General features: G+C 50.8%; 2 protein-coding genes across 6 annotated transcripts; one reads left to right on the top strand and one right to left on the bottom strand.

Annotated features, from left to right (window-relative positions):
- Positions 1–649: 649 nt before the first annotated feature.
- ZSCAN2 (zinc finger and SCAN domain containing 2) lies at positions 650–12811 on the top strand. Its single transcript, XM_054589255.1, has 3 exons — positions 650–758; positions 2393–2902; positions 11357–12811. Exons 2-3 carry the CDS (start codon positions 2500–2502, stop codon positions 12796–12798), a joined length of 1845 nt encoding a protein of 614 aa, XP_054445230.1. The 5' UTR covers positions 650–758; positions 2393–2499; the 3' UTR covers positions 12799–12811.
- A 180-nt stretch (positions 12812–12991) lies between these two features.
- WDR73 (WD repeat domain 73) lies at positions 12992–25980 on the bottom strand. Of its 5 annotated transcripts, none has more exons than XR_008530484.1 (9): positions 25929–25980; positions 25309–25376; positions 24959–25047; positions 23277–23365; positions 22610–22674; positions 17767–17931; positions 17118–17477; positions 15755–16109; positions 12992–14148 (listed from the first exon to the last, which is right to left on the bottom strand). XR_008530484.1 is itself a non-coding variant. In XM_054589276.1 (9 exons), exons 1-8 carry the CDS (start codon positions 25967–25969, stop codon positions 15874–15876), a joined length of 1113 nt encoding a protein of 370 aa, XP_054445251.1. In that variant the 5' UTR covers positions 25970–25980; the 3' UTR covers positions 12992–14148; positions 15832–15873. The 5 variants fall into 5 exon arrangements, 4 of the variants coding, with proteins under 4 accessions (XP_054445251.1, XP_054445258.1, XP_054445238.1 ...); XM_054589276.1 differs by having other exon boundaries at positions 15832–16109; XM_054589283.1 differs by having other exon boundaries at positions 12992–13445; positions 15832–16109.
- Between the last annotated feature and the right edge of the window lie 891 nt (positions 25981–26871).

Genomic DNA, 26871 nt, shown 5'->3' with positions numbered 1-26871 from the left:
CACACTCGCCTTTCCACGCTCAGCTTGACGCCAGGGAGGCGTCGAACGGTGTGCAGAGGCCTGGGGAGCGGCTGATGGAGACCGACGAAAGAATGGGAGTTCCTGTCAGAAGAGGCAGGACAGGTCTTTCCTTCAGACACAGGAACGCCACGTGCAAAACCAAAGGTGTGTGCAAAGCCCAGGTGCACCCCTGCACGTTGGGGGAGGGGAGCCGGGTTCAGGCGACGGGGGGCTTTTACTATGAAGATACCTTTCCTCCTCCGGGGCTGCTTCTGGCCGTCGAGGGACATAACAACAGCTGAAAAGGACCTTCAAGTCCCTCCACCTAACTTCTACATTTTATACACAAATACACAGAAGCCTTAAAGAAGGGTAATGACTGACCTGTTCCAGGTTACAGCTCTGGCCGACATGGGGTCCTGACGGCCAGTCCGCGCGTTTTCTGCCTCAGTCAACGCCGAACTCCGCTCTCAGGCCCGCAACCCGGGTGGTCTGAGTGGATGGACTACAACTCCCACAATGCCTTCGGCCCAGCCTCTTTCCCGCCTCGGGCTGAGCGTTGTAATCTCCAATAGAAACGCAGAATTCCGGGGGCTGTTCTCGGCAGCCAATGAGAGCGGTTGGGGGCGGGCCTCTACCGTCCATTGTTCTCGGTACCCCTCGGGCCGGAGCCGTCGTGTCTCCGGAGGGGCCGGTCCGTGGCCGGGGCGCTCTTGCACGCGAAGCCGCCGCCGGAGCAGTATCTAGTCTCCGGAGAGGTGAGCCCGGAGAGATAGGCCTGGAGTCTCGCGGCCCATGGGAGTAGAGCGAGGCGTGGGAATAACGGGCCTGGAGCCGGTGCTGGCAGCCTGCTGGGGGAGGGGCGTCGGGGGCGCTGTCCGTGGCCCGCGGACCCGGGCAGCCCCGGTTTACGCGCTGGTTCGGTCAGCGAACGCACCCGGGCTCTGCTCCCTGCCATGAGCTCCGTGCACATCCAACCGGGGGCTCAAGGTTTGGACTGGAAGCACACTGGACGACACCGCGCGCAGCTCCTCATTTTACACAGGGGGAAACTGAGCTCAGAGGAGGCGTGTCTTGCCCCGGTTCACACAGAGAACTAGTTGCTTACTAGGAACAGTTTCCCCGCGGTTCCTAAGTAAGGGTTGTTATCCCTGTGTTTCTTCTAGTCACTGTAAATACACATTGGGAACTTCGGTTTTCCCACTGGTATTTCTATTTTGTTCTTTAAATAAAGTTTTTCCTTCTCCTCCTTTTTTCCCTTTTTTTTTTTGGAGGGGGGATTGCTATCTGAGTCTTTATGATATAGTAATGATTTTTAAAAATAAATTTTCTTTTATAGCATAGATAGCCTTTAAATAATTTGTGATTTCACTGCTCTCAACATGTTGTAGAATTTCTGTCCAGGCCCCCACCTTTTTTCTTGGGTATGTTGACTGTTAAAGGGAATTCAGGTCATACTGTATCTACAGCTTTAATGCCTTGCTGGTTTTGTTATTATGATTACCTTAAATCTTTAAGGATTAATCATCTGTCATCATAATTTTAAAATATTTTAAAATACAGCAGAGTGCACAAATCTTAAATTTCATACATATGCTGTTGTGCAACTATTGTCAAATCAAGATATAGAACTGAGCCCTTTCTAAGTACCTCCCATAGGTAGCCATTTTTATATCAACATAGTTTTTAATACATTTTACTGTGTGGATGTGCCATAATCTATGAACCATTCCCCTGTTAATGGTTTTTTAATATGGCAATTTTTTTTTTTTTTTTTTTTTGTGATTAGAAGAATGCTATGGTTGGATGTCCTTGCAAATAAATTCCTCTTTGCAAAGATAGTTATTTTAAAAGATAGATTCCTGAGGGGCCAAAGCTGGATTGAAGAGTATGAACATTCTGTAATTCATACTTTGAAATATGCTAATAATGCAGTTGAGACGTTGCCCTCCTTCTAGGGAGGCTCAAAGTCTCTTGACATCTGATCCATTGCTAATCCTTAAGATGTGCTCATAAAAGAAGGAGGATGGACGTTAGTATCTTCACTTAGTGGTGCTCGGAGAGGTTGAGTATGTCAGGTCAGGGTCACCGGCTTAGGGCAGGAAAACTCAGTCCTGGATTCTTGCAAGGGCTTTGCATTTCTTAGACCCATGCTTTAGTCTTTTGGGGGGAAAATGCTGTATATGTTGTGTTTATGATTCTTCTTCACTTATCTTGCTACAGAGATAGTTTTTCAGGAATATGCCATTTTTTCCTTTAAGAGGGACAGGAAACTTACGTCGCTTTGTGGATTTGAGAATCCCTTGGTGGTCCAACCTGGGCTGCTGGGAGTTTGATCATTTTAGGACAGTTTACTTATTGATTCTCGTTCTCTTTCTCATTTCTCTGCCAGGCTGTTAGTTGAAATTTGGGGAGGGTGGCGTCTTCTCAGAGAGCTTGCCCGGAGAAGACTGAAGCTAAAGGCTAGAAGCCTGAGTGCGTGCCCTAAGATCGTGGGTGATGGCTGCCGAGGTGCCAAGAGTAGCCACTCCCCTGAGCCCCGTGGTCCACGTACCTCAAGAGGAAGACGAACAGGAGGAGGAGGTCACCACCATGATCCTGGAGGACGACTCTTGGGTACAGGAGGCTGTGCTGCAGGAGGATGGCCCCGAGTCCGAGCCCTCTCCCCAGAGCGCCGACAAGGGCAGCCCCCGCGAGGAGGTGGTCAGAGGCCCGCAAGGCGCACTCAGCCGCCTTCGAGAGCTCTGCCGGCGCTGGCTGAGGCCAGAGGTGCACACCAAGGAGCAGATGCTGACCGTGATGCCAAGGGAAATTCAGGCCTGGCTGCAGGAGCACAGGCCCGAAGGCAGCGAGGAGGCAGTGGCTCTCATGGAAGACTTGACCCAGACCCTCCGGGATGGTGGTGAGATGTGAAACTCCCAGGGGCAGGGTGGGGACTCCCTCCCAGGTGGAGGAGGAGGGGGTGGTACCCAGGACAGAGTGTGGGACAGCCTCACGCTTCTATGCTGTCTGTGGGAAATCAGCGCGTTGCCACCTTTTTAAAGTCCATGGGGTGCAGTGACAGTTCTAGAATTTCAGTATAGGAGGGACTGAGGAGTAAGCGTAGTTTTTACTTCTGTGTCCATGTGAAATGTTAGGAAGCTGAAGGAAGTTTGGGAGGAAGGGCTGAAGACCCTGCAAATCACTCCTTGACATTTTCACTTGGTTGTGCAATGAAACATCCAAATATTTGAAGTTCAGGCAGTGAGAAAAAACAAATCCTAGTTTGACAGAAGGGATTGTTTTTATGAAACCGAGAAGAATAATGAATAAACCAGCCAATAACTAGGGACTTTCTGTGGCACAAAGTCATGCTGACTCTTAAAAGAGGAATTACAAACGAGTTCTTTGCAACACTTAACATATTGGCCTCCTGCGTTATTAATAAACAGTGGCACGCAGGCACGCCTGCCTTTCACTTGTAAACTGGACTCCCCTGATTTCCAGATGTTTGCTTCCACCCCTGGCACCCCTAGGATGGCGCCAGGACCCACGGGCAGGGTTGCCTGGGTGCTGGTGAGAAGGGCAGAAGGAGAGGTCTGAGAGGCTGCAGGGAGAGGCGGACCTTGAGCAGAGTTGCCTGCTCGGGTAGAATTTGGAACGGTGCCGGTCAGGTGGAGGGGGTGGCCTCCGAGCGCAGCTGTGCTAAGCAGGGCTCAGGAGCCGGGACTGGCAGGGCATAGCTCAGGTGACAGTAAGAAGTTGGCCAATTGGAGTGCAAAGTGTGTGTTGAGGAAGTGGCAGGAAGCAGAGTTTGGGGGAAGGGTGGGTGGAGGCTTGGACTGTCTGTCATTGGCCTCAGCAGGTTCTTGAACTGGGGCCCAAGGGGCATGGGAGGAAGCTGAGTTTGGCAACAGGATGTGGGTTTGATTAGAGCAGGGAGAGGCTGGAGGCAGGAGAGCAGCCAGGAAGCCACTTAGACATCAGGTGTACAGGGGTTGGGCCAAGGTGGGGACGTGGGGACGGCAGGGAAAGGGAAGGAGATTGGACACGTGTGAGACAAAACTCAGAAATGGTAGCTAGCGTTTATCCGTCCCCTTCTGTGGGCCAGACAGCGTGCCTAACATGTTACTTGCAAAACTCATGGAAACTACCACCTTCGGAGAAAGCGAAATCATCACCACTTTGTTACCTTGTGAGTTAAGCGAGAGAAGCTCAGTGACCCCCATAAGATCATGCAGCCAGTACGAGGCCAAGGTTCGAACTCATGGGTCCGAGCACAGAAGTCACGTTCACGTCCTCCGTGATGCAAAGTGATAGTTCCCAGAGGGGTGCTGGACCGAGGGGGATGCAGACGAGGCGTGAGACAAAGGCGTCCAACTCAGAGGCATCTAGTCTGGAGGAGTCAGAGAGCTGGGAAGAAAAGAAAGGAAAGGGCAGAGCTTGTGACAACTGTCACGGACTTGGGAGATAGGAGGAGGGCCATCTGTTGGAGAAAGGGGCTGCCAGTGAGGGCCTCCCGCGAGCCCAGCCCCGCAGTGGGCACCTTCCAAGTCCCTCTCAGTAAGAGTCCTGCGAGGTGGGTGGGGCTGTTCCTTCGCAGGCCAGGACGGGGAAGTACAGCAAGGTCAGCCCTTACTCGAGGTCACACAGCGGGTAAGTGGCAGAGCCAGGACTGAAGCTCCATCCTGTTTGCTTCCGCATATGTTGGGTAGATCCTGGGTTTTATCTGAAGCAAAGTACCTGATTTTCTTTGGCCTTGAAAAGTAACTTTTAGCCCTGACTGGTGTGGCTCAGTGGGTTGGACGTCATTCCCGCAAACTGAACGGTCACTGGCTCGATTCCTGGTCAGGGCACATGCCCAGGTTGTGGGCCAGGTTCCTGGTCGGGCGAGGGGCAACCGATTGAGGTTTCTCCCCGACATGGGTGTTTCTCTCCCTTTATCCCTCCCTGCCCCTCTCTCTAAAAAATAAAATCTTTCTTTAAAAAGTAGTTCTTAATTCTTCCTATTTAAAAAAAAACAAAAACCTCTTATTCTGTTTAAACACACAGTTTGCCTGCCTCCTGATGGATGGGACAAGTTTGTAATGAACTTCAGGATCTTCAGGCAGATACTCCAGGGGGGCGAGGGGCTGGGGGCTGAGGGCTGAGGTGAGGTCTCTGGGGTCATTTGATTGGGGAGGTCACACGGCAGAAGGTTAGGTCTCGGCAGGTGCCTCAGGCGATGTAGGCACCCACTGCACCTGCGCTCCCCAGCCGACTTGCAGGGGCCTCCTGCCCTCATCGCTCCTGCAACAGGAGATGTGTTTCTCAGTCCTTGGACTTCTGCCTTTGAGATCATCTTTGTTGTTTTTGTTTAACAAATGCTCCTGACCTTTCTCATGATTACTTAGAGGAAGCACACAGTTACCCAGCAAGGTGGCTTAAGACTGACTGGCAGGCACCTCTAGGTGCTCGCAGATCTTAATTGTCCCAGTTGAAATTGGACTGCTATTAATATGCTAAGGGGTAGAGCGCCTCCCTCTTGGTGTTGCACACATTTTAGTCCCTGGCCCTAATTCAGGCCCTTGGTATTCCACCTGGACCCTTGCAGGGGCCTCCAAAGGGAACCTGCCTTCAGCCTCTTTCATTACAGCTGCTCCGCTCCTGCCTGAGTGATCAGTCTCTCTCCTGCTTCAGTCTTCACAAGATCCCCTGTGTCTCCAAATCTTCGAGAGTTCCCCAGTGTCTTTAAGTCAACTGTGGCCTCCTTGTTCTGCGCAGAGCCTGTGGCCCTGCGAGACCTGGCCCCGATGGCCCCGTGGCCAACCGGTCCTCTTGCAGCTCTAGCTCCATTCAGACCTGGTCTTGCAGTGTCCTGAACACGCCTGCACTTTCCAGCATGCACCTGTGCTCCTGAATTTTGCCTTGGAATGGCTCTGTCCCGTCCCTGTGTGATAACATCCCGGTCGCCCTTTGGGTGTGCCCCCTTGGGGACCTGCTCCACAGAGCTGTCCTTATTTCCGTCACTTTTCCCAGCGCCACCACATGGGAGCGCCATGGACCACCTCTGCTAGACATCTTCTGTCCAGGCATTTTGATTCATCTTCTCTTTTGGCTTTTTATCATATTCCAACTTGTTTTCTATTTCTGTGAATACATCATTTTTTTTCCCCTAGGAACCTCTAAAATTTCAGAAGGGAAGGAACTTGTCTTTTTTTCTTTTTTTTTCCTCTCTTATCTGTAGAGAAACGGAGACTTGTCAACTGCAAAGCTACTCTTTCCCAGTAGGTGAGCCGCAGAGGCCCAGCGGAGCTCTCCCGCCGTCCCTGTGTCACCTGGCTTTCTGTGGGCGCAAGCAACAGTTTGCTGACTTTGAACTTGCTGCCCCAGCAAAACGCTCCCTTAATGACAACGAATGGACGAATACATTCATTTTTCTTGACGAGAAAAGGGGAGTGGAGAGTGTGAGAGGCTTGGAGAGGTATATGTCTCTTAAAGCTACGATTCTCAGCTTCTTAACAGAATCACTTTGAATTCACTTAACTATTTGAAGGGTATACCACACAGAACTCTTAGAGAGATGTAATGTTTTAATGTAAAATGTTTGGCAGTCATCCATTTACACTGATGAGGGAGCTCATGGCTGTTTTTATCAGCGGTTGGTCTGTCAAGCAGCCAGAGTTCAGGGGGAGCAACGTTCCTAGCCCCTCAGGTAAGGTCGGGCTCTGCCAGGCTGTTCAGGGCAGCGCTCCCGTGGGGAGGGCCCGAGCTGGGCCCCAGCTGTCTGGAAGCACTTCTGCGTTTTATTTTTTAAAAGGTTTTATTTATTCATTTCTAGATAGGGGATGGGAGGGAGAAAGAAAGGGAGAGAAACATCCATTTAGGGTTGCCTCTAGCGCGCCCCCTACTGGGGGCCTGACTCACAACCCAGGCACGTGCCCGAGACTGGGAGTTGAACTGGCGACTGTTTGGTTCGCAGGCCGGCACGCAGTCCACTGAGCAACACCCGCCAGGGTGCACTTCTGTACTTTGGACCAGTGTTGGGACATAGCAGTATGTCACAGTCAGGTAGGAGGGGCTTTGCGACAGTTTTGCACCTGACCCACACCAAAGTACCACAGTTAGTGACCTATATCATTGTTATAAATAAATTATAGTAAATTCAGGTTTATCCCCATATTGACATCGACTTCCCTACCACTCATGCTGATATGCTTTTGAGCACGGGAGGGAACACACGTGGCCCTGTGAGCGGCCACAGGAATGTGCTCTACGTGGGAGTCTGGAGTGTGTGTCGAAGGTTGGGAAACACAGTATGAGAACCACTGGTCTGGACTGAGCGACAACGGCAGCTCTCGTCTGCTGATCCACAAGGGAAGAGGCCGTATGGCAACTTAAGAACCATTCGTGAATGGTGTTTGGACATTGTCTGACCATTTTGAAAAAACAAAAACTGGATCCCTACTTCATAACACATGGAAACAGATCCTTGCTTCCCAAGTTTACAAAATAAATTCAGCCTTATGAATTATCAGGAAAATACCCATTAAAGCAAGAAACTAATCCTTTGCCTATTAGACCATCAGAAGAAATTTAATAGTGTTTCCAAGAATTCTCTTGTCTTGGCTATTGTAAATACAGTCAAACCTTGGTTCTCAAATGTCTCCCATCTCAACTAATTTCTAGAACAAACTAAGTTTGAGAACCGAGTTTCCACTGTAATGCTGCAGTGAACATGGGGGTGGAGCTGTCTCTTTGAGACAGTGATTTTGTTTGCTTAGGATACATTATACACCCAGAAGAAGGATTGTTGGGTCACAGAGCAGTTCTATTTTTAATTTTTTGAGGAACTTCCATACTGTTTTCCATAGTGGCTGCACGAACTTATTAAAATACATTAAAGAGATTAAAATACATTCCCACCAACGATGCATGAGGGTTCCCTTTTCTCCATATCCCTGCCAACACTTAATCTCTTGTAGTAAGTTTATCCGAATGTGTATTTTGTACTATAAGAAACACTTAAACTTCCATTATATGATTGTCCATTTTAAGTGATAGCCTATATTCCATCTTCCTTCCCCCAAACCCCAATTTTGATTAGAGTATCATTTCCGCATCGCTGTGTAACATTTACCGGCTCTTTTAACACTAATGGCCACAGTTGTCTTAGACTTGGGCTCTAAAGTTATATTATTGGTGTTCATCTCCAATCCTTCTGCTCTCGGGTTCCCCTGACCTCGTAGCTGACTGAAATTCACCTGGTGGTTTCCTCAGGAAGGTCTCCTAGGACCAATATTCCATGAGATTGTGTATATTCAAAGCTGTTTGCCAATAAACTTTATACCTAAAGGACAGTTTTGCTGAACAGAAAATCCTTGGGCATACATTTTCTTTTCTTGCGTATCATGTAGCTGTTGCTGCATTGAGTGTTACTGTAGAGAAATCTGAGACCAGCTGGTTTTCTTCCTCCACATAAGTGACTGGATCTTTTTGCTTTGTTATCCTCTCATTATTGATGACGCTGGGTAGTTTTCCTTGGCACATAATATACCTTTCAAGGGTTCTTATATCTTTATAGATTAAAGTATTTGCTCTGTTTGTTTGGTTTAGTGTCCTTTTTTGAGAACTCCAGTATGTTTATTGATTCTCCTTTTGTCTAACTTCTATCATTTTCTTTAACGCTTTTCGCCTGTTTCCATTTCATGTCATTGCTTTCCTCACTTCATCCCTCCTCTATTTCTGTAACTGTCCAAGGTACCTGTTTCCCTTCACATTTCTCCCCGTAGGTGTTTATTTCTCCAGATTTTACCCTCCTTTCTTCAGTTTTGCCAGCTCACATTTCATTGTTTCACTGTCTCTTCCTCACGTTGTACTGGAGGGTCTTTCTTCATAGAGGTGGTCGCTTCATGTAGCTATTTTTATGGATGAAGAGTGGTCACTCTTCTCCATAATACTAGTAATTCTTACGATTGATGCTGAGAGCCAAAGGCACCTGCCCGGCTGTGTGATTGTGGTTGGCGCCTCACCCGTTTGCTTCTCTGCGCACCCCGGGCCTCGGGCACTGCTGCACTTGAAGGCAGGCCCTGACCTCCGGGAAGCGATTTTCTGCCTGAGCCTTTGGAGATCGACTTCCCCTGAGTCCCATCCCTCCCCACACACTCTCCTTGCTAGTGCTCCTCCTTCTGCCCTCACTGGCTCCTGCGCTGTCTCTGCTGTCTTTGGAAGCCCTTACATGTATTAGTGCCTACAGATTAATTTTCTTCGTAATCTCAATCAAGTTTGAGTTTTTGCTTGTTTCCCCCATTGCTTCTGAGCTCATCCCAGAACATACCAGGGCTTCTGATTTTTAGGCAGTGAAACCTTTAATGGCTAATGTTCCTACTCAGAAAAGAACAGTTACTAAGGTCATAAAAACATGTTTTTTGTGCGTGTGTTAGCTTGGAGGAAATAAATCAGGGCCTTGGCCTGGAGGGAGCCTGCGCCATACCCCTCATGCCTATATCCACCCCCTGGAGATCCGGGGGAGGGGGCCAGAGGGCAATTATATGAGCTCACCGATTGCCAGCAGCGTGTATGTCAGTGTGAGTGCAAAATGTAGTTACATGACTATTTGCGAGTTTAAATGCAATCTTATATGGACTAAAGGTACAAGTGGACTCAGGTTCTCCCTGAAAGATACATATCAAGGCCCTGGCTGGGTTGTTCAGTTGGTTAGAGTGTTGTCCCAATACTCCAAGGTTGTGGTTTTAATCCCGGGTCAGGGCACGCACAAGAATCAGTCAGTGAATGCATAAATGGGTAGAACAATAAATCAATGTTTCTCTTTCTCTCAAATAAATTTAAAACAATTTAAATATTTAAAAGATGCACATGAAATTTTATCATGCACATAAATGGAAATTTACATTAAGTCATAGAAAGTAATCACTGAATTGAGCATTACTGTAAAGAAACAGTTTATTAGCTTCAATAATGGAAATGTCACGAGGACTTTGTGTAACTGTTTTGCTAATTGTCTTCCCTGCTAGGGACAGATTTGCTTTCTAAGGGGGTCTGATGTTAGGTCTGAGGAATAAACAGGCTATCATCTTTATCAATAAATCATTGATTGATTTCTGTATATGCTACAGACTAAACAAAAAAAGGATTTGACACCTTACAGTGCACAAGGAAATTATAGTAAAAGAGAAAACAATGGGAGGAAAAAAATGCAAGAACACAAGTTCCATAATGAAAAAACACCAGTGCTCTTGCTCCAAGTTTTTGGCTCCAAACTCCTAAGCAGGCAACGCAGACGCGAGCCCCCCTCGCAGACGCGAGCCACCCTCGGGGGCACGAGGCAGAGGCTGTCTCTGGTATTTCCGTCAGCAGGGGATTTCCTCCTTGGGCTCATCAAGAGGACATTGTGTGGCAGAAACAAGAGACAACGTTGCCAACAACTTCCTGGCAGCATTTAATGTTCCTGACAGCCATTAAATACTAATGATACTGCTTAGAGTGTCACCGTGGGCCAGAGCCACTACAGCAACACACGTGGTTCAGCGAATGCAGTTCACTGGGGTCAGGACAGTGTGCTCCAGGCTCACCGCTTTCTGTGGCTTGGGCTTAATCCTGGGAGAGATGTATCGGCCTGTGGTCTGAGGCAGGGGTTGGGAGTTCTTCCAGACGCCCGGCCCTCCCCAGTGTTGTCTTTCTGGAGCATTGGGTAGCATTGGGTGGTGGAGGGTTTGAGGAGGCTCTGGAGGGTGGATACTTTGTATTACCGATGGGAGGTCTGTGTGCAGGCGCTCTCTGCTGATAAAGCAGAGGGCTTTTGTGACTGCCCGCTCCCGGCTCTGGTCATCTGGAGGGTCCCGGCAGCCCCCGTTGCAGGGCTCCTATCGTCTGGCCTGTGTCTCCCATGCCAATTAAGATTATAAACATGGGACGTATTTTTTTAATGCATGAGATTATTATATAAGCTCCTTTAGAAAGGAGACTCAGCTTTAGGGAGATTTCTGTGACCAATAAAAACCTCCTTCATTCATCACATTTAACCGAGCGCCTACTAAGCACGAGGCACCACGGTACGCACTGGGAGTCGTGTACCCTGTTCCTTCCCCTCGAGCAGGATCTTCACACTCCCACTGGCCCTCACTGCCCGGTGGGGAAGTGAGTGGAGACAGAACCCACAGCTTTAAGACTTAGACATTCTGGGTGGTTGCCAGAGAGTTTGAGGCCCCGTAACTAGATAACCAGTTAGAAGGAAATAAGCCTGGTTTTTAAACGTTTTAAGGATTCTTTAGCCTCTTTATTTTTACTGGAAGTTGAAATTTTAAAAATTCCTCCTTGGGTTTCCTTTTTACATCATTACAGGGAATTGAGTATAAATCGTATGTTTTTCTTATTTCAGATTTTGAGATCCAGAGTGAAAACGGGGAGAACTCTAATCAAGACATATTTGAGAACGGGGAGTCGCATGAGATCTTCTCAGAAATGCCGGGAGGGGAAGGTGCTCAGCAGTCAGATTGGGACAGCGACTTTGAGAGGGACTGTGGCTCCAGGGGGCCCCGAGGAAAGGCCTCAAGCGAGGGCCACAGGGATGCGCCGCCACAGCGCAGGGAAGCTGGACAGCTCATAGGCCTGCAGGGCACCTACCTGGGCGAGAAGCCCTATGAATGTCCCCAGTGCGGGAAAACCTTCAGCCGGAAATCCCACCTGATCACGCACGAGCGGACCCACACGGGAGAGAAATACTACAAATGTGACGAATGCGGGAAAAGCTTTAGTGACGGTTCAAACTTTAGCAGACACCAAACGACTCACACTGGGGAGAAACCTTATAAATGCAGGGATTGTGGGAAAAGCTTTAGTCGGAGTGCAAACCTCATAACCCACCAGAGGATCCACACGGGCGAGAAGCCCTTTCAGTGCGCCGAGTGTGGCAAGAGCTTCAGCAGGAGCCCCAATCTCATCGCTCACCAGCGAACCCACACGGGAGAGAAACCGTACTCATGCCCTGAGTGTGGCAAGAGCTTCGGCAATCGGTCCAGCCTTAATACACATCAGGGAATCCACACTGGAGAAAAGCCCTATGAATGTAAGGAATGTGGCGAAAGCTTCAGTTACAACTCCAACCTGATCAGACACCAGAGGATCCACACTGGGGAGAAGCCGTACAAATGTCCTGACTGTGGGCAGCGGTTCAGCCAGAGCTCAGCCCTCATCACCCACCGGAGAACTCACACAGGCGAGAAGCCCTATCAGTGCAGCGAGTGTGGGAAAAGCTTCAGCCGCAGCTCCAATCTGGCCACGCACCGCAGAACCCACCTGGTGGAGAAGCCGTACAAGTGCGGGGAGTGTGGGAAGAGCTTCAGCCAGAGCTCCAGCCTGATCGCGCACCAGGGGATGCACACAGGGGAAAAGCCCTACGAGTGCCTGACCTGCGGGGAGAGCTTCAGCTGGAGCTCCAACCTCATCAAGCACCAGAGGATCCACACGGGGGAGAAACCCTACAAATGTGGCGAGTGCGGGAAGTGCTTCAGCCAGCGCTCCCAGCTGGTGGTGCACCAGCGGACCCACACGGGCGAGAAGCCCTACGAATGCCTCATGTGCGGCAAGAGCTTCAGCCGGGGCTCCATCCTGGTCATGCACCAGAGAGCCCACTTAGGGGACAAACCCTACAGGTGCCCTGAATGTGGGAAGGGCTTTAGCTGGAATTCAGTTCTCATCATACACCAGCGAATCCATACAGGGGAGAAGCCCTACAAGTGCCCCGAGTGTGGCAAAGGCTTCAGCAACAGCTCCAATTTCATTACACACCAGAGAACTCACATGAAAGAGAAACTTTATTGATGTGGCAGAGGAAGAGTGAGGGGGCTGGGACAGGAGAGGGAATTGTCACCGTGCCCCCAGGTAGGGCTGTCTCACTAGAAGAGCCATTCTTCCTGAATGGTCTTCTGGCATTTCTGCCAGAATCATACCCCTGCTCATCCTCCTTCCTAGGATCCCATTGTCTTAGTGGTCAGAGCCAAACCCCACAAACAGCGTAGGACTGGAAGGTCAGGAAGTTGGGTCTTTTTCTGTTTCATTTCATGGCTTGGTTGGCTTCCTCTCTGCTGGTCCCTCTGTGCCCAGTCGCTCTTTGGTAGAACAGAGGAGTGGTGGAATGCCAGACAGCCTGGCCTGCATCCCTGAGTCCTCAGAGATGCTCTGGGACTCAGTTGGTGCAGCCTGGCTGGCGCGCTGCTGTGTTGCTGGGTGGAGGCGGCTGCAGCCCGGCTGCCAGCATTCCAGGCCCCTTGCCCTGTCAGCGCCAGCTCTTCTTCCCGGTCTGCCCTGGGCTTGCGTTTCAGGTCAGGGTGGAGAGGCTTCTTCCATTCTGAGTCACCACATGAAGGTCCAGTCCTTTTCTCTCGATAAATTGTCAGAAACACCAAGCCACAGGGTATGTCCTGGAACCAGGGTCCCGGTAGCCTTTCCACTGATGAGTTGGGCCGGGCCTGCCGAGGGAGGGGGAAACGAGGTGTGCGTTGGCTTGCCTGCTGTTGTCCTGTGGTAAGTTAGCTGCTGGGAAATGCACGCGTCTTCATGGGGCTTGGTTTTTGAGTGTGAAGACGGAGCCCCCCAGCTGGGCACCCCTGGTGGAAGGCAGGTTCTCTTCCATCGGGGGTGCAGCAGGCCTGTGCTCTGCAGGGTGGGCTTGTGTCTTTACCCCGGGGACACAATGCTCCGTAATCACTGCTCTGCACATTTGGTAGCTCCTCATTCAAGTGTTTTGTTTTGTTTCTTTATTGTACACATGCAGAGCTAGAATTGTCCAGTTGCTTTTGTATACTATGAAAGTTACTTGGAAGTGTTCGTTTTGAGGACACGCCATCTGTCCCTAGGGGAGCTCTGGGCTTAAATCAGTTGTCCTACATAGGTCGCCCTTGATTTTAGGGTGCTAGCAGGGCTTTGTTTGTGAGTCCTTGAGCCTTGAAACAGTAAAGATGGGGGTGATGGCAGGTGGAGGGGTTTGTTATGAGGAGAGTGGGTAAGATGTTTCCAGAAAACGTCCAGCCGTGCTCAGAATGGGACCTTGGCTCTTATAGGATGGATGCTCAATGTTCCCTAATAAAGTCAAGTCCATTCTTTTCCTGACTCTGTTGTTTATTTTTTATTTATTATGCACTTATTTTTTATCCTCATCTGAGGACAAATTTACTGATTTTAGAGAGAGGGGATGGGAGGGAGAAAGGGAGAGAAACATTGACGTAAGAGAGAAACATTGATTGGTTGCCTCTTGTACACACCCCAACCAGGAACTGAATCTGCAACCCAGTCATATACCCTGACCTTTTGGTTTATGGGACGATGCTCCAACTGAGCCACACCAGCCAGGGCTTGATACTGTCTTTTAATGTGTCAAAAAACCTGAACCAACCCACACCTCGCCTCTCCACCATCCCACCTCCTGCTCCGGGCTGAAAATGGCCCAAGACCTTCAGGGAGTAAAAATCAGTTGCTTCAAAGAGCACACTTTTGGGTGAGCCTACATCTGTGTGCTTGACCAGTGCTCACACCTTTCCAGTGTCCTTTGCCAGCTCTACCCAATTTGTAACCTAGACTTGGGGCCGCAGCTTTGGCTAAGGAGCCAGGTGGCCTCCCGAATCATCTCTATCCAGAATCAACTAAATTAGACATGAGGAGGCGATTCCTAACCCAGGCAGTGACCGCTGCTAAACCGATCCACGCTGACTGTGCAATCTCCATCACTAATTCCATCACTGTGCTAGGCACCAGGGGAAGGTTGCGAACCAGAAGTCCCTTGACCTGTCTTTATCAAGCTTTACTACGAGAACGTTTCCCATCAGTTCCTCCCCGAGGACACCATTTTTGCGGCAGGCCTGACCCTGCCTACCACTCCCTACTCTCTCCAACTTCAGTGCCTGTGACCTGTCACACATCTCTCTCCTATGGATCTTTTATTTTTTACGTTCACACCCATACTGAGGTGCCAAACTCTGTCTTCAGCACCCAGCTCAGGGCTTGGGATATGACAGGAACTCAGTAAATTTTTACCAACTGAATTCTCTTCATGGAGATGTATATAACCCACAAGAGGCTGGTGGAGTCCAAAATTCTGACCTGGAAAATCAATTAGGTTTTTTTTCTACGCTTGCCCTTGGTAAGAAGATCCATGTAAGTTCGTTTTAACGTCAGTGCCCTCTCACCTAAGTTGTGATCTATCGCTATTGGTGAATGGAGACAAAGCTGAAAACATTCATAGAAACCAACCAACATCCTAATGCAACAACTTATATTTTTGCAATGTCACAGATCATCAAAAGCCCTTCCGCCAGGCGGTGCTACAATAGGCCCACGTCAGAGGAGAGAACTGAACACAGGCAGGACTTGCGTCCTGGTCTGTCTGCCTCCCACACAGGTGTCTTCATCACTATGTCTCATCAGCCTCCCAACTGTACGAAGTGCTGGGAGCCGCGCTTGCGTGGGGGGTGCGCCGCAGTCAGTGCACAGAGAAGGACTGCCTACGGTCGACGTGACTCTAGAGGGTGCCTCCCGCAGCCCGTTAGGTCAGGAAGGCGTCTCTTGCGCCACATGCCCATGGGACCTAAACCTGCTGTAAGCAGCAGGGTCCTGTCGCCCCCAAGTGCTCAGATCTAAGAGGAGAAGCCACCAAATCTTTCAAGTATCCTACCTGGTGTTTTTCCATATATTTCCTCTAACTTCACCAACAACCCTGTGAGGTAGTTACTTAACTATTCTCATTTTACGAATAAAGACATTGAGGCGAAGGGAGGCTGCTAACCTGGCCCGAGGCCCCTCCTCTGGTAACAGGGACCTGTCGTCACTTGAGTCCTAACTCAGTTCCCTTGTTGTACGTACAGCAGCTCCTCTTCCTGGAGGCCCGGCAGGAGGACGCTGGTGTCAGCGGGGGGCGCGGAGGTCCACCCAGTCCCACACGTGCAGAGAGGCATCACTCGCCGCTGATAACAAGGTCCTTGGTTTGCGGGGGTGCCAGGTGTGGGTGGTGACCAGCGGAGCGGGGCCTGTCCCATCGCCATCCAGGAAGATGTGACCTCTGTGAGTGAAGAGGGGTTCTATTTGGCCCTCTATTCCGTCCCAAGATGTGACATCATGGACCTGGACTGTCCCATCAAAACCTGAGGAAGAACAAGAAATGAGAAGATTGATGTTGAATCTCTAAAGCCATTTTTAAAGTTTGCTCTATGGTACCAAAACAGGCAATGGGATAAGGCTCTAATAGTAAACAAGATCCTTAACGGCCACCCAAGGGCACGGAACGCCTACCCTCTGCCGGCAGCTGCCGACTCCAGGGGGCACGTGACGACGACAATCCGCCGTATGTCTCTCCTGTGCCAGGCCTGAGGCTAATCCTGGCCATGCGTTTTGTCTTTTAATTTTCACAATTGTATGAAGTAGCTACTAACATTTACCCCAGGAACCAGATGTTTTTCAAACCTCTATCTGCTCCAAATTCTAGCCCATCTGGGTCTCTCTAGGCAGATGGCCTTTCCCACCTGGTGGGGGGAGAGAAGCCTTCAGAGCAGCAGCCTCGGCCCTCCCATGCCCTGGCTTTACCCCCACTCACGCCATCCCGCTGTCCTCTTGTTAGAAGCCGCTCCCTCCCCGCAGGCTCAGTTCTTCCACTCTTCCTGGATCCTGCCATGACCAATGACCCTTTCTTCCTCTTTCACCTGGTCTGTCAACCTGCCCCCAACCAAGGGGATCCTCCCTACCGGCCATTAGCTGCCCCCATCGCAGACCCTCACTCAGCTGGGCACTGCCAGGCCAGGCCCAGGAGCCTGCTGCCTGAGGAGTTGCTGTCATTCAAAAAGCAAGCAGAGTGAGAGACACCCTTGTATCCTATTGCTTCCTTCCTTCTGGGACAGCCCTGTGGCTTCCTGGAGGCTTCCTAGGCCTCTCGACCGGCCTCAGGCTGAACTCCTGCTAGGACGGGAGAGCGTGCTACCAGTGTGTGAAGGGTTAGCAGCCAGGATGGGGAGGGCCTGCCCCTGAAGGACCTGGAGAGTTACGTTGGAGATGCTGTGTGAGCAGCTTCAGCGTTTGGGGCCAGAAGTTGTGCGCACCCGACAGTCCCCTGGGAGAGAAAGCTCAGATGACGGGCGTGAAGTCCTGCTCCGCGGTACCTGAAATGGCCAAGCAGCGGTCCAGGCCTGGAGCCCAGGTCACTCGCAGCAGCTCGGGGTCGGGGCTGGGTGTGGACACGGGGCACTGGACTGAGCTCACGGGGCTGCAGAGGTCCCGAGGATCAAGGAGGCAGAGCTGCCCATCTGAACAAAGGCTGGCGATGTTGGGCCCCGGGTCCTGGGCCCCGCCCCGGACTTCTGCACACCACCGCCCTCCCCCGGGGCCGGGGCTGCCACGCTCCGACGGCGCCCACTTCTGGCGGGTGTCAACGAGCCCCAGCCGGCCCGAGGCGCAGCAGAAGGCAAAGGTGTCTGCATCCAGGACCTGCAGGCTACTGAGCTCCTCACTGTCACTGACACCTGGAAGGCAGGGGATGAAAGAGAAAAGCTGCTGGAGTCACATGGGTCTGGCAACTTGGCAGGGCTGTCTGGTCATAAGCCCCTCCCTCCGGGAAGCCTCCCCAGGCAGAAGGAACCACATCTGCCCGCTCCTGTTCACCTCGCCCTTCTCCTCAGCTGTACTGGGGCAGGAGCCCCTTGAGGCCTAAGCTGAACTGTCACTCATCTTGTGACCCTGACCCCGTGGCTGAGCAGGGCGGGGAAGCAGAGAGTGGCTGGAGGAGCTGGCAAGGGGCACACTGCGCCGCACCTGAGGTGTACGTGGCCTTCTGGGATTCCAGGTCCACAACCTTCAGGTCGCTGAGCCGCACCCCGTGCAGCACGCCGGGGGCCGCTGCTGAGAAGACAGAGACCCTGGGCCAGAGACTCCGCTCTTCCTCGTGCACCGCAATGGTGCTGACGGCTTTGATGACATCTAGGGGAAAGGGGAAGCGGCGAAAATCCAGAACATTAACGATGGCTTGAAACATTACATGGTGAGAGCCAGCCAGCCGCAGTCTTCCCCTGTACGTTTAGAAGGTCAGGGACGAAAGGGAGCTGACAGCTGGCAAGAGACGATGTGGAAACATAAACACTCTGAGTTATGTTCCCATTTTGAAACTGTCAGAGGCACTTCAACGTCTTCATAATTTGTCTTATGAACTGTTTTGCAAATGGGAGATAAGGAATCACAGCCCCCCAAAAGCAGTTCTGGCTTTTTATAGTTCTGTGGAGTACAAATAAAAGAAGAGAAAAGGAAAGAACACGCTCATGGTGTTGTTTACACCTTAAGTGAAAATAACAGGTACAGGGTTCATGGACTAGTATTTTTTCTTCAGAAACATATTCTATGATCTCACACTTTGCTGAAGCCTCGCACACAAAGGTTACAATGTCAAACACAAACTGGACAGGGAAGTCCACGGCCCTTTCACACTGAACAAGGGAAAGACATGCAACCTCAAGCTGAATCACACGTCAGTTTTCTTTGTCTCGGCCTGCTCAGCGGGCAGGCGGGCTCCTGTCTCTGCATCTACAGTCGAGGCTTCTCTTAGCAGAAGCCATCTGCAGCCTCGTTCAGAACAAGCAGTCTGCTGTACAAACCACTTAAAGGGAGGGGCCTATTTTGTTGCTGCAAGAGGGCGCTCATTCTTTGGTTCCCACATTCTGTGAGGAAAAGGGAGATCTATGTATTTTTTAAATTGTAAAGGATTGGTAAAAGTCAGGATGTGAACAGAATGGGTGCAAGAAGGAACACTGACAGGACTTAGGCAGGCAGCAAGCCCGTGAGCAAGGCCCTCGAGGCAGGCCACGAGCAAGGGGCGCGCAGAGGGACCTGTCTGGGCTGCCGAGAATGCCTGGGCCCTTCAGCGCAGACTGCCCCCCACGCCTGCAGGCTCTTGGCGCGCGGAATCGGGCTGGCTTCCCTTGTCCGCTCCCACTGCGGCAGCTGCAAAGGTTCACAGCAGATGCAACAGCTGAGCCTCAGGACCAGAGTGTGTCTCCGGGGAGAGCCAATGAGGCTGTGACTCAAACCAGCCCCAGCAGAGCTTTCTGACTCCCCCAGGCCACACTGAAGCCCAGCAGCTCCTTCCTCCTTTCCCACCGACTCTGAGGAGCCTGCAACAGATTCCCCAGGACCTCCTGCTCTGAGCCAGGGCGTGTCAGATGTGATCTGTGCCCTGATGAGGGGGAAGGAGGCAGCCAAGGGGAAGGCTTCAAAGACCGATCTCACAGATGCAGCAGAAAATAAGGGCTTTGGAGCCTCGCGACTAGAGACCTGCTCCACAGTCGCAACGGAAGAGAAACACAGGCTTCTCCCTCTTCTCGCTCCAATCACAGGGAAAACACCCGCCCTCTAGGAAAACCCACACCACATTTACCAGAGCTGCCCCCAAGTGCACCGAGAAACTACCAAAGCAAAGACACAGGAAGGCAGCTCCGAGAACTTGGTGATTAGGGGGGAAAAAAAGTTGTGTCTGAAAATTAAACCAACACAAAAGAGAGAAACACAGAGCTCGGCCTCCACCCGGTCCACGCTCCCCCTAAGACACCTTTGGCAACACTCTCGGGGGGACTCTGAGCTGATCCCCCTGTTGTGACGCCATGTTCACCATGCAGCCTTGGGTCAGGTTAGGTCTTCTACGGGCAACAAGGACCTGAAAGATTCCACTGTGGGGGACAGTTATTTCTTCATCCTACAGTAATAAAGTTGTTTTCTGGTTCATATGGCAGCCCTGTGAGTCTGATGAGTGCGTCTGCCCCCAAAACAGATTAGATTTGTCTTAGATGTGCTGACAAAATCAGGTGTTCAGATACCAAAGCTGCAGGTCAAAACTGAAGCTTGGAAACTTCACCAAAATACTGCTATGCTTTTAGGTCTCTAGGAAAACAGCTGGCTGGCTTTCTCCAGGCTCTAGAATATTCTGCACTAGTATCTAGGGAAGATAAAACTCTCTGGCTGATTTCCTACTCCCACATGAGTATCAGGGCAAGCCGCCCAGACCCCTTAGCTCCCCTGGGCCTGGGGCTACAGGCTGCAGGGCACTGGTGCCCAGTCCTGTCCGGACAAGAGGCAGCCCCAAGGCGCCTCCAGACGGTGGGAGACTCCTCCTCCTCTCATCTTTAAACCACTGCGGCGCCACACAGCCTATTTCCGGACAAATTACAAGTTACTGGCATAAGGACAGACGTAAAGATCGATGGAACAGAACTGCAAGTCCAGAAGTGAATCCTCATGTTTTTGGTCAATTGATTTTCAACACAAGCACCAAGGCAAGTCGATGGAGAACGGTTAGGTTTTTTGACAAACGGTGCTGGGACAACTGGCTACTCACATGCAAAAAGATAAATGTAGACCACCCTTACCTCATACCACACACCAAAGTTAACTCTAAAGAGAGCACAGATTCAAATGTTGGAGCAAAAAAATCAAAACTTTTGGGGAAAAAAACCACAGGGGAAAATTTATGAATTGGGTACAGATTTCTTAGCTATGTCATGAAAAGCGCGGTCCCTAACAGCTAACAGTCATAAATTAGACCTCATGGCTGATGAATCCCCAGAGCCTCGCCCAGGGCTTCACTACTGCTACAAATAATGGTAACAGTAACTATTACTGTTACTACTGCTACAAATAGTAGTAACAGTAACTATTACTGTTACTATTATAAACGTGTCCTTTCATCGACAGATCTACCTCTAGGAACCCGTTCAGGGCAAACTGTGGGCGCAGTGCACACTGCCGGTCAGTAAAAGCCCCGGCACCTCTCTCAGAGCCCTACATTATATTGAGATCAACTACTACTATCAAACTAAAGTCACTACCCGGCATATGGTTATGAGCAGACTCTCAAGTCCGACCTAAGTCTGGGCTCGGCTGCTACTTTTGTGAATATAAACAAGTTAGCTTCTCCGGGTCAAAATTTGTTCTCAGGCTCCTGAGAATTTAGTGAGACCTCACACACGGAAAGTGCTTAGTACAGTGCTTGGGGTATGATATGCAACCATTAACATTACTGTTACATCTCACAGACTGTTGATTAACCTGGACAAGTGTCTGTGAAAGGTACAAAGCCGAACACCAAAGGGCCCGTGACAGCCTACTGCCTCAGTCTGCTGGGAAAGAAACAACTTCTCCATAAAGATCTGAATAGGCATTTCCCCAAAGAAAATGTATGAACTGCTCACATGAAAAGATGTTCCACACTATTAGTCAAGAAGAAAGTGTGAATAAAAGCCACAATGATACACAATTTCACACCCGTTAAGATGGACAAATGGGAATCCTCATACGTTGTTGGTGGAACTGAAAATGATGGAAAACAGTTGGGAAGCTTCTAGAAATATCAAACATAAATTTACCACATGGCCGCGCAATTTCATTGTGTATCCAGGAGAGATGAAAACATACGTATGTTCACAGAGATTTACCAATGGACGTTCTTAGCAGCATTATTCATAATAGCCCAAAATCAAACCCATCAACTGGTGGACAAAGAAGCAAATGTGGTGCATCCGGACAATGGAAGGGAACAAGCTACTGATAGGAGCTAGGATGCAGTATGACATGCGGACCTCAAAGCATTATGCGAAGCGAGAGAAGTCGGATGTAAGAGACCACATATATGATTCCATGGATGCGAAATGGAATTCACAGAGGCAGAGAGAGGATTATCGGGTGCCTGGGGCAGGGCACGGGCGTGAGATGACCAGTAAATGGCAGGTGGATCTTAACCGGAGTTACGAAAACGGTCTAAATATTGATTTATAGTGATGGTTGCACAACTTATTAAATTTACTAAAAATCACTGCATTGTATACCAAAACTGGGTGAATTTCGGTAAGAGTATATAAAAAGCAATTATAACTACAAGTAAGTGATGCAAACACCTGGAAGTGATGAGGAAGTGACAAAAAGGAAACAATAAAGGAAGGTACATAGGGCCAGTGACTTCAAAGCCAAGGAGTACACGAACTGCCCTTGTGCAACAATGACGCCTGGAGAGAAGCCAGCACCCGCGGCCAGCTTCTGGGAAGCGTCCAAATGTGGTGGTGTGGGGACCCGCTGGCTGGCAGAGAATCAATCACACAGGCTGGCCAACAAGGCCCTAACTGGAGGCGGGGCACAGGGGCTGGATCAGGGCTGCGGGCTCTGGCACCTGCCCGACGACCAGGGGGCGGGGTGTGTGTGCAGAGGGAACTCCCCTGCGCTCCCAGAGGCGGTGGGAACAGAGTGACGTCTCTGAGGGAGACACGGTCAGCCAAGCCTCTTGCTCACTCCGCTTTCCTTCCCTGAGGCTACCATGCCAGCCAAGAGGGGACCCTGGCTGCCTCCTCCCCCTCCAGGAGGCGAGCTCACTCCTGGGCGCTGCCACTGCACCTGCGCGGGGGAGAGATGGTTCACTCCATGCCCTGCCTGTGACTGGGGGGTGGGCTCAATTCCCGAAGTAAGAGACAGGAAGCTCCATTTGGGGCTTGGGTGCTGTCCTCTGCCTGCATTAAGGTATACACTGAATTTTAATTCCTGCCTGGCTCTGAGTCTACTTCTTAGTTCGCTCAGATTAGGGGATGGAGGTGTGTGTCTCAACCCACACCAAGTCAAATTCACTCACCACTGTCTTCTGCGACCTGCCACACCTGCAGGTAACAACCTGGAAGGCCACTGGTCACCAGCAACCTATTCAGGGCAGAGAGGAAACCTCAGTTCAGTTCAGACAGCGGGGAGCTCACCCACACACCTGCCAGCCTCTCCCCTCTGCAGCCCCTCAGCTTGGGACTGACTCCTACACGCCCACCTCAGGCACGCTCACTGCAGGAAGGGACTGTCCTGACCAATTACCCTCACTGAACAGAGGAGAAGCAGGCTCACTCCACTCTTGGGGAGGACCCACAGCCACGGAGAGTCACGGGCCAGAGCACAGCCTTCCCCGTGGCATGAAATGGCCTAGAGATGACACCAGCGTGGAGTGCAAACACAGTTCTGACCTCAGCCTCTGCCCGCTGAGTGATCAGCCCCCGTCACCCGCCACCCGCTCTCTGGGAATCTGAGTGTCCTTCTACTCTGTCTCTCTGGGCAGCTCCAGATCTGTGTGTCATAGTCATCGAAAGGTCTTCTGAGGGACCATGAAGCCACCAAGCAACAGATTCTTTGTACTCCAGATTTCTGTGTGCGTGTGCTGAGGGGGGCGGGGAGGGGAGGTGCTCAAGAGGTAGGATACCCTTGACGTTTCCAGCCACTGCCTCTTGAATGGACGGTCTGGGTCACAGAGCTGACCATACCTGGTGTCTGGCACGTGCTTCAGATCAAAGACAGACCTGTCAGAAAATCCTCCATGGCACACCTTGAAATCTCTTTCTGGAAATAAGCCCTGAAACACAGAGGGGCAGCCAATCAGATAGAGCCGGCTCTCCAAAGGAACGTTTCAGACAAGCTCTAGGTAAAGAGCCAGATTCCAGCCTGGCAGGAAGCCACGGACGCCGCTCTGCTGGCAAGAGATGCTTCTCCCTGCGGGGCCTCGTGCGCTGCTGTTGCCAGCGTAGGTCTCAGCTGCCTCCGTGGACAGCTGCCTTCCTTTCCTGTGCGGCCAAAGCCCTCTCCTAACCTTTCCCCAACCCTTTCACTCTAGCACAAGTGTTACACTCCAGGCCTTCTCAAAGGAGTTGCAGAGACTTAACAACTTTATAGGGGAAAAAAAAAGAAAAAGCTGGAAGTTATCAGCCAACAAACACACCCCCATTTCCCCTGCACCTCCCACTGGAAGTCAGGTGGGTTCTTCTGGCAATAAAAAATATAACGACCAATTATCCAGCATTACTGTATCAGGAGCTGTGTTTAGTGCTTTATCTACTTTATCTTGATGAATTCTTAGAAACACCATGTGAGGTGTAAGTGCTATAATGATCCGTGTTCTAAAATGACAAAACTAAGGCACAGAGAATTGAATCAAGTTTTCTAAGATCACAGAAGAATTATGTTGTGAACTTGAACCCAAGTCTGTCTACCAAGTCCAAACCTTTAGCGACTACACCATCTCCATGCGAGGAACTGGAGGCAGGGGAAAAGGAAGTGGCACAAGAGGGAAAAAGAAAAGCCAGTGGTGAGGGGAGGTAAAGCAGGTCTCTCATAAAGGCCCAGTCTGGGCTCAAGCTTGAGGGTGGGGCCCAGGAGATCAACAGCATTAGGTGGGAAATCCCCCGGGGCAACAAGGACCAGGCTGCACCGCCAGAGGAGTCACAATGATTTTACAGCAACACCAGGCAGCTACCAACTCTTTTGACATATCATCTTCTCTTGGCTTCTGAAACCCTGACCTTTTCTGAGACTCCTCCTACTTTTTTTATTTTTTAGTTTTGATCTAGAGTGAGGGGAAGGGAGGGAGGAAGAAAAGAGAAAAACATCAACAGGCTGCCTTCCACATGTGCCCCAAAGGACAAGACCAGTAACCCAGGCATGTGTCCTGATCGGGAATTGAACCAGCAGCCTTTCAGTGAGAGGGAAGATGCCCAACAAAATGAGCCACACTGGCCAGGGCGCTCCTCGTGTTTTAAGATTATTCCTTCTTAGTATTCCTTGTGGGTTCATCTTCCTCTGCCTAATCCTTCTGTCTTTAGGCATCTTCCCCTCTTATTCCTTATACATTACACATCCATTCTTGATCATCCTAAGGGTTTTAACCACCCTCTATACCTTAATGGCTCCCTGAATCTATTTTTGATAAGCTAAAATTGATCTCTTTTTTTTTAGTAACCATCTGAAAATCACAAGATAGACCTTCATACTCATCTCTGTGCATTTTTGCCTCCCTCTATTAGACTAGAAGGGCAGGCCCAGCGTTTGTCTCTCCATTCTCTTTCTCTTTCCAGCATCCAGGACAATAGCTAGTAGACAACAGGAGCACCATAAATGTTTAATAGATGACTAGAAGTAGACACATACATGCAGCATTTCTGTTTCAAGTTACCTGGTTTTCTTTTACAGACAGTCTGAGAGGTAACATCAGATGAAGAATTTCATTTTTTTTCAGGCTTTCAGAGCCAGCAACAAAAACTCCTGGAAAAAGAAGCAGAAGTAGTGGTGACAAACTGCTAGAAAGATCCTGGACTGTGGCTGGGTCTAGAAACTCTGCCAAACTCACTGAACTCCTTTATCACTGATATGCAGCTTTGTCCTGGGGGATGGAACAGCGCCCGCTCTTAAGCTGGCCGGGCGCAAAATTGCCCCAAGTGACCAAGAGGCTCTCAGAAGAGTGGGTTGGGTCCCCCTGGGCTGAGCTCCAGCGTCCCAGGGTGACGGTGGATTCCATCTCCTCACCTTTGTCACCAATCCATTCAAGGACTCGCGTGGCACTTGAGAGGTCAAATGCATGGAAGTCCTGGTACCTGAACGATAGGGACACAAAGTCACACAGCGCCCAGCACTTTATAGTTGTTAAAGAACTCTGAGACGGTGGCATGGTTCGGTGTTTGGGGCCCCGGCTCTGGAGTCTGCTGAACCCAGGATCAAGTCTTGTCACACATTTTTCTCCCTGTGTGACTGGAAGCAAGCAGGCCAGTCACGATTCCCCTGATTCTGGGAACTCCCAGAGCACCCCGACTCCCCCATGTTGATGGGAGGAATCCATGAGATAATCTGGGGTTCAAGGCAAAGGTTGACGCAAAATAAGCGGACACGTATTATTACCCGCCACAAGCACGGCTCTCTCACTAGCACCTCACACAACTTGCGCACACGGGAAGGTGCCACTTTGCAGAAGCGGGAGCCGAGGCCCCGGCGGAGTCCTCCGTGCGGCCCCGCCCCGCGGCCTGCGCCCTCCCCGCCCAGACCAGGATTCCCTACGTGTGGCACCTCTCGTCTGCCCGCCCGCCCGCCCGCCAGGCCAGCTCCGCTCCCGAGTCCCCCATCCTTCCCCATCCCAGGCCCACACGATTTACAAGCGCAAGGATTCCACCAGCCAGTCTTCCGCAAGCTCCATGGCAATTACCACTTCCGGTTCTCAACTTCCGCCTCGGAACCTTCCCCGGCCAAGCAGTCTTCTCGCGAGGAGTGGGCGCAGTCCGCTCTGACGCAAGGGGCGCGCCCTCAAGCCAGGGGGCGGGGCTTAGGCTAGTCGGAGCGCAGCCACCGAGGCGCGGTGCCCTCCGCCGGCTTAGGTTCCTGGTTCTCCCGGCAAACGCTCTGGAGAAATGACTTAAATCAGGAATTCCTAGAATGTCGGCTCCGGGCGGGGCCTGAGTGACCAAACACCGTCCTCTACGATCGTGTTATTTGAAGCTCAGAAGCCCAAGGCCAGGTAAGATACAGGACGCCCGGTAAAATTCGAATTTTAGGTAAACGAGTAATTTTTTCTTAAAATTATGTCCGTGCAAGATTAGGGCATTTTATAGAAAAAACTTTATCTGAAATTCTAATTTAACTGGGTATCCTGTATTTTTTGCTATCTCTGGCAGTCCTACGGAAAGCCAGGGAAGAGTTGAGAGAGCAGCAGAGTTGGACTCCAGCTGGGCTCCCATCCTTGTATGCGCTGGGGGCTCCCCTCAAAGCTTGGCACGAGGATGAAATGAATGGGAGAAGCAAAGCCCCGTGTCAAGTGGGCAAGGGCTAGGAAACATAAGACTTGCCTGTGCCAGTAGGTGGCAGAGGCGAGAGTAGAACCAATTGCCTGGCGTTCAGCAGGTGGTGTCCGAGTACCCGCTTGCTGAATGAGGTAGCGAGTAGGAGTCCTGGGTCAGTGCCCAGCTGGTGCCATGGGGTGTTCTGTGCTTTTCACAGCCAGCCCCATCCCACTTGAATACCCCATCCTCCAGCTCCCTTTCCCTCCCACCCCCTCGAACATGCTGGAAGGAGAGGGCCGGACATTTTATGTAGAGAGCAGGT

Source organism: Pteronotus mesoamericanus, unplaced genomic scaffold (assembly GCF_021234165.1).
Source record: "Pteronotus mesoamericanus isolate MK-2021 breed Mesoamerican mustached bat unplaced genomic scaffold, CSHL_Meso_final contig_1242, whole genome shotgun sequence".
Classification (NCBI taxonomy): Eukaryota; Metazoa; Chordata; class Mammalia; order Chiroptera; family Mormoopidae; genus Pteronotus; species Pteronotus mesoamericanus.
Note: the sequence above shows the minus strand (reverse complement) of the source record. Positions and strands in the feature narration are given on the sequence as shown.

Bases quoted from the DNA above. Each gene is read 5' to 3' on its own strand.
- WDR73 (XM_054589263.1), bottom strand. From the start codon at position 25,969: ATGGAGCTTGCGGAAGACTGGCTGGTGGAATCCTTGCGCTT. The intron at 25,377-25,928 runs GTAAATCGTGTG...CCTATCGTTCAG, and splicing joins CTGGTGGAATCCTTGCGCTT to GTACCAGGACTTCCATGCAT. The intron at 17,932-22,609 runs GTGAGTGAATTT...CCTTTCCCCTAG, and splicing joins GCAGGTCGCAGAAGACAGTG to ATGTCATCAAAGCCGTCAGC.
- ZSCAN2 (XM_054589255.1), top strand. From the start codon at position 2,500: ATGGCTGCCGAGGTGCCAAGAGTAGCCACTCCCCTGAGCCCCGTGGTC. The intron at 2,903-11,356 runs GTGAGATGTGAA...TTCTTATTTCAG, and splicing joins CCAGACCCTCCGGGATGGTG to ATTTTGAGATCCAGAGTGAA.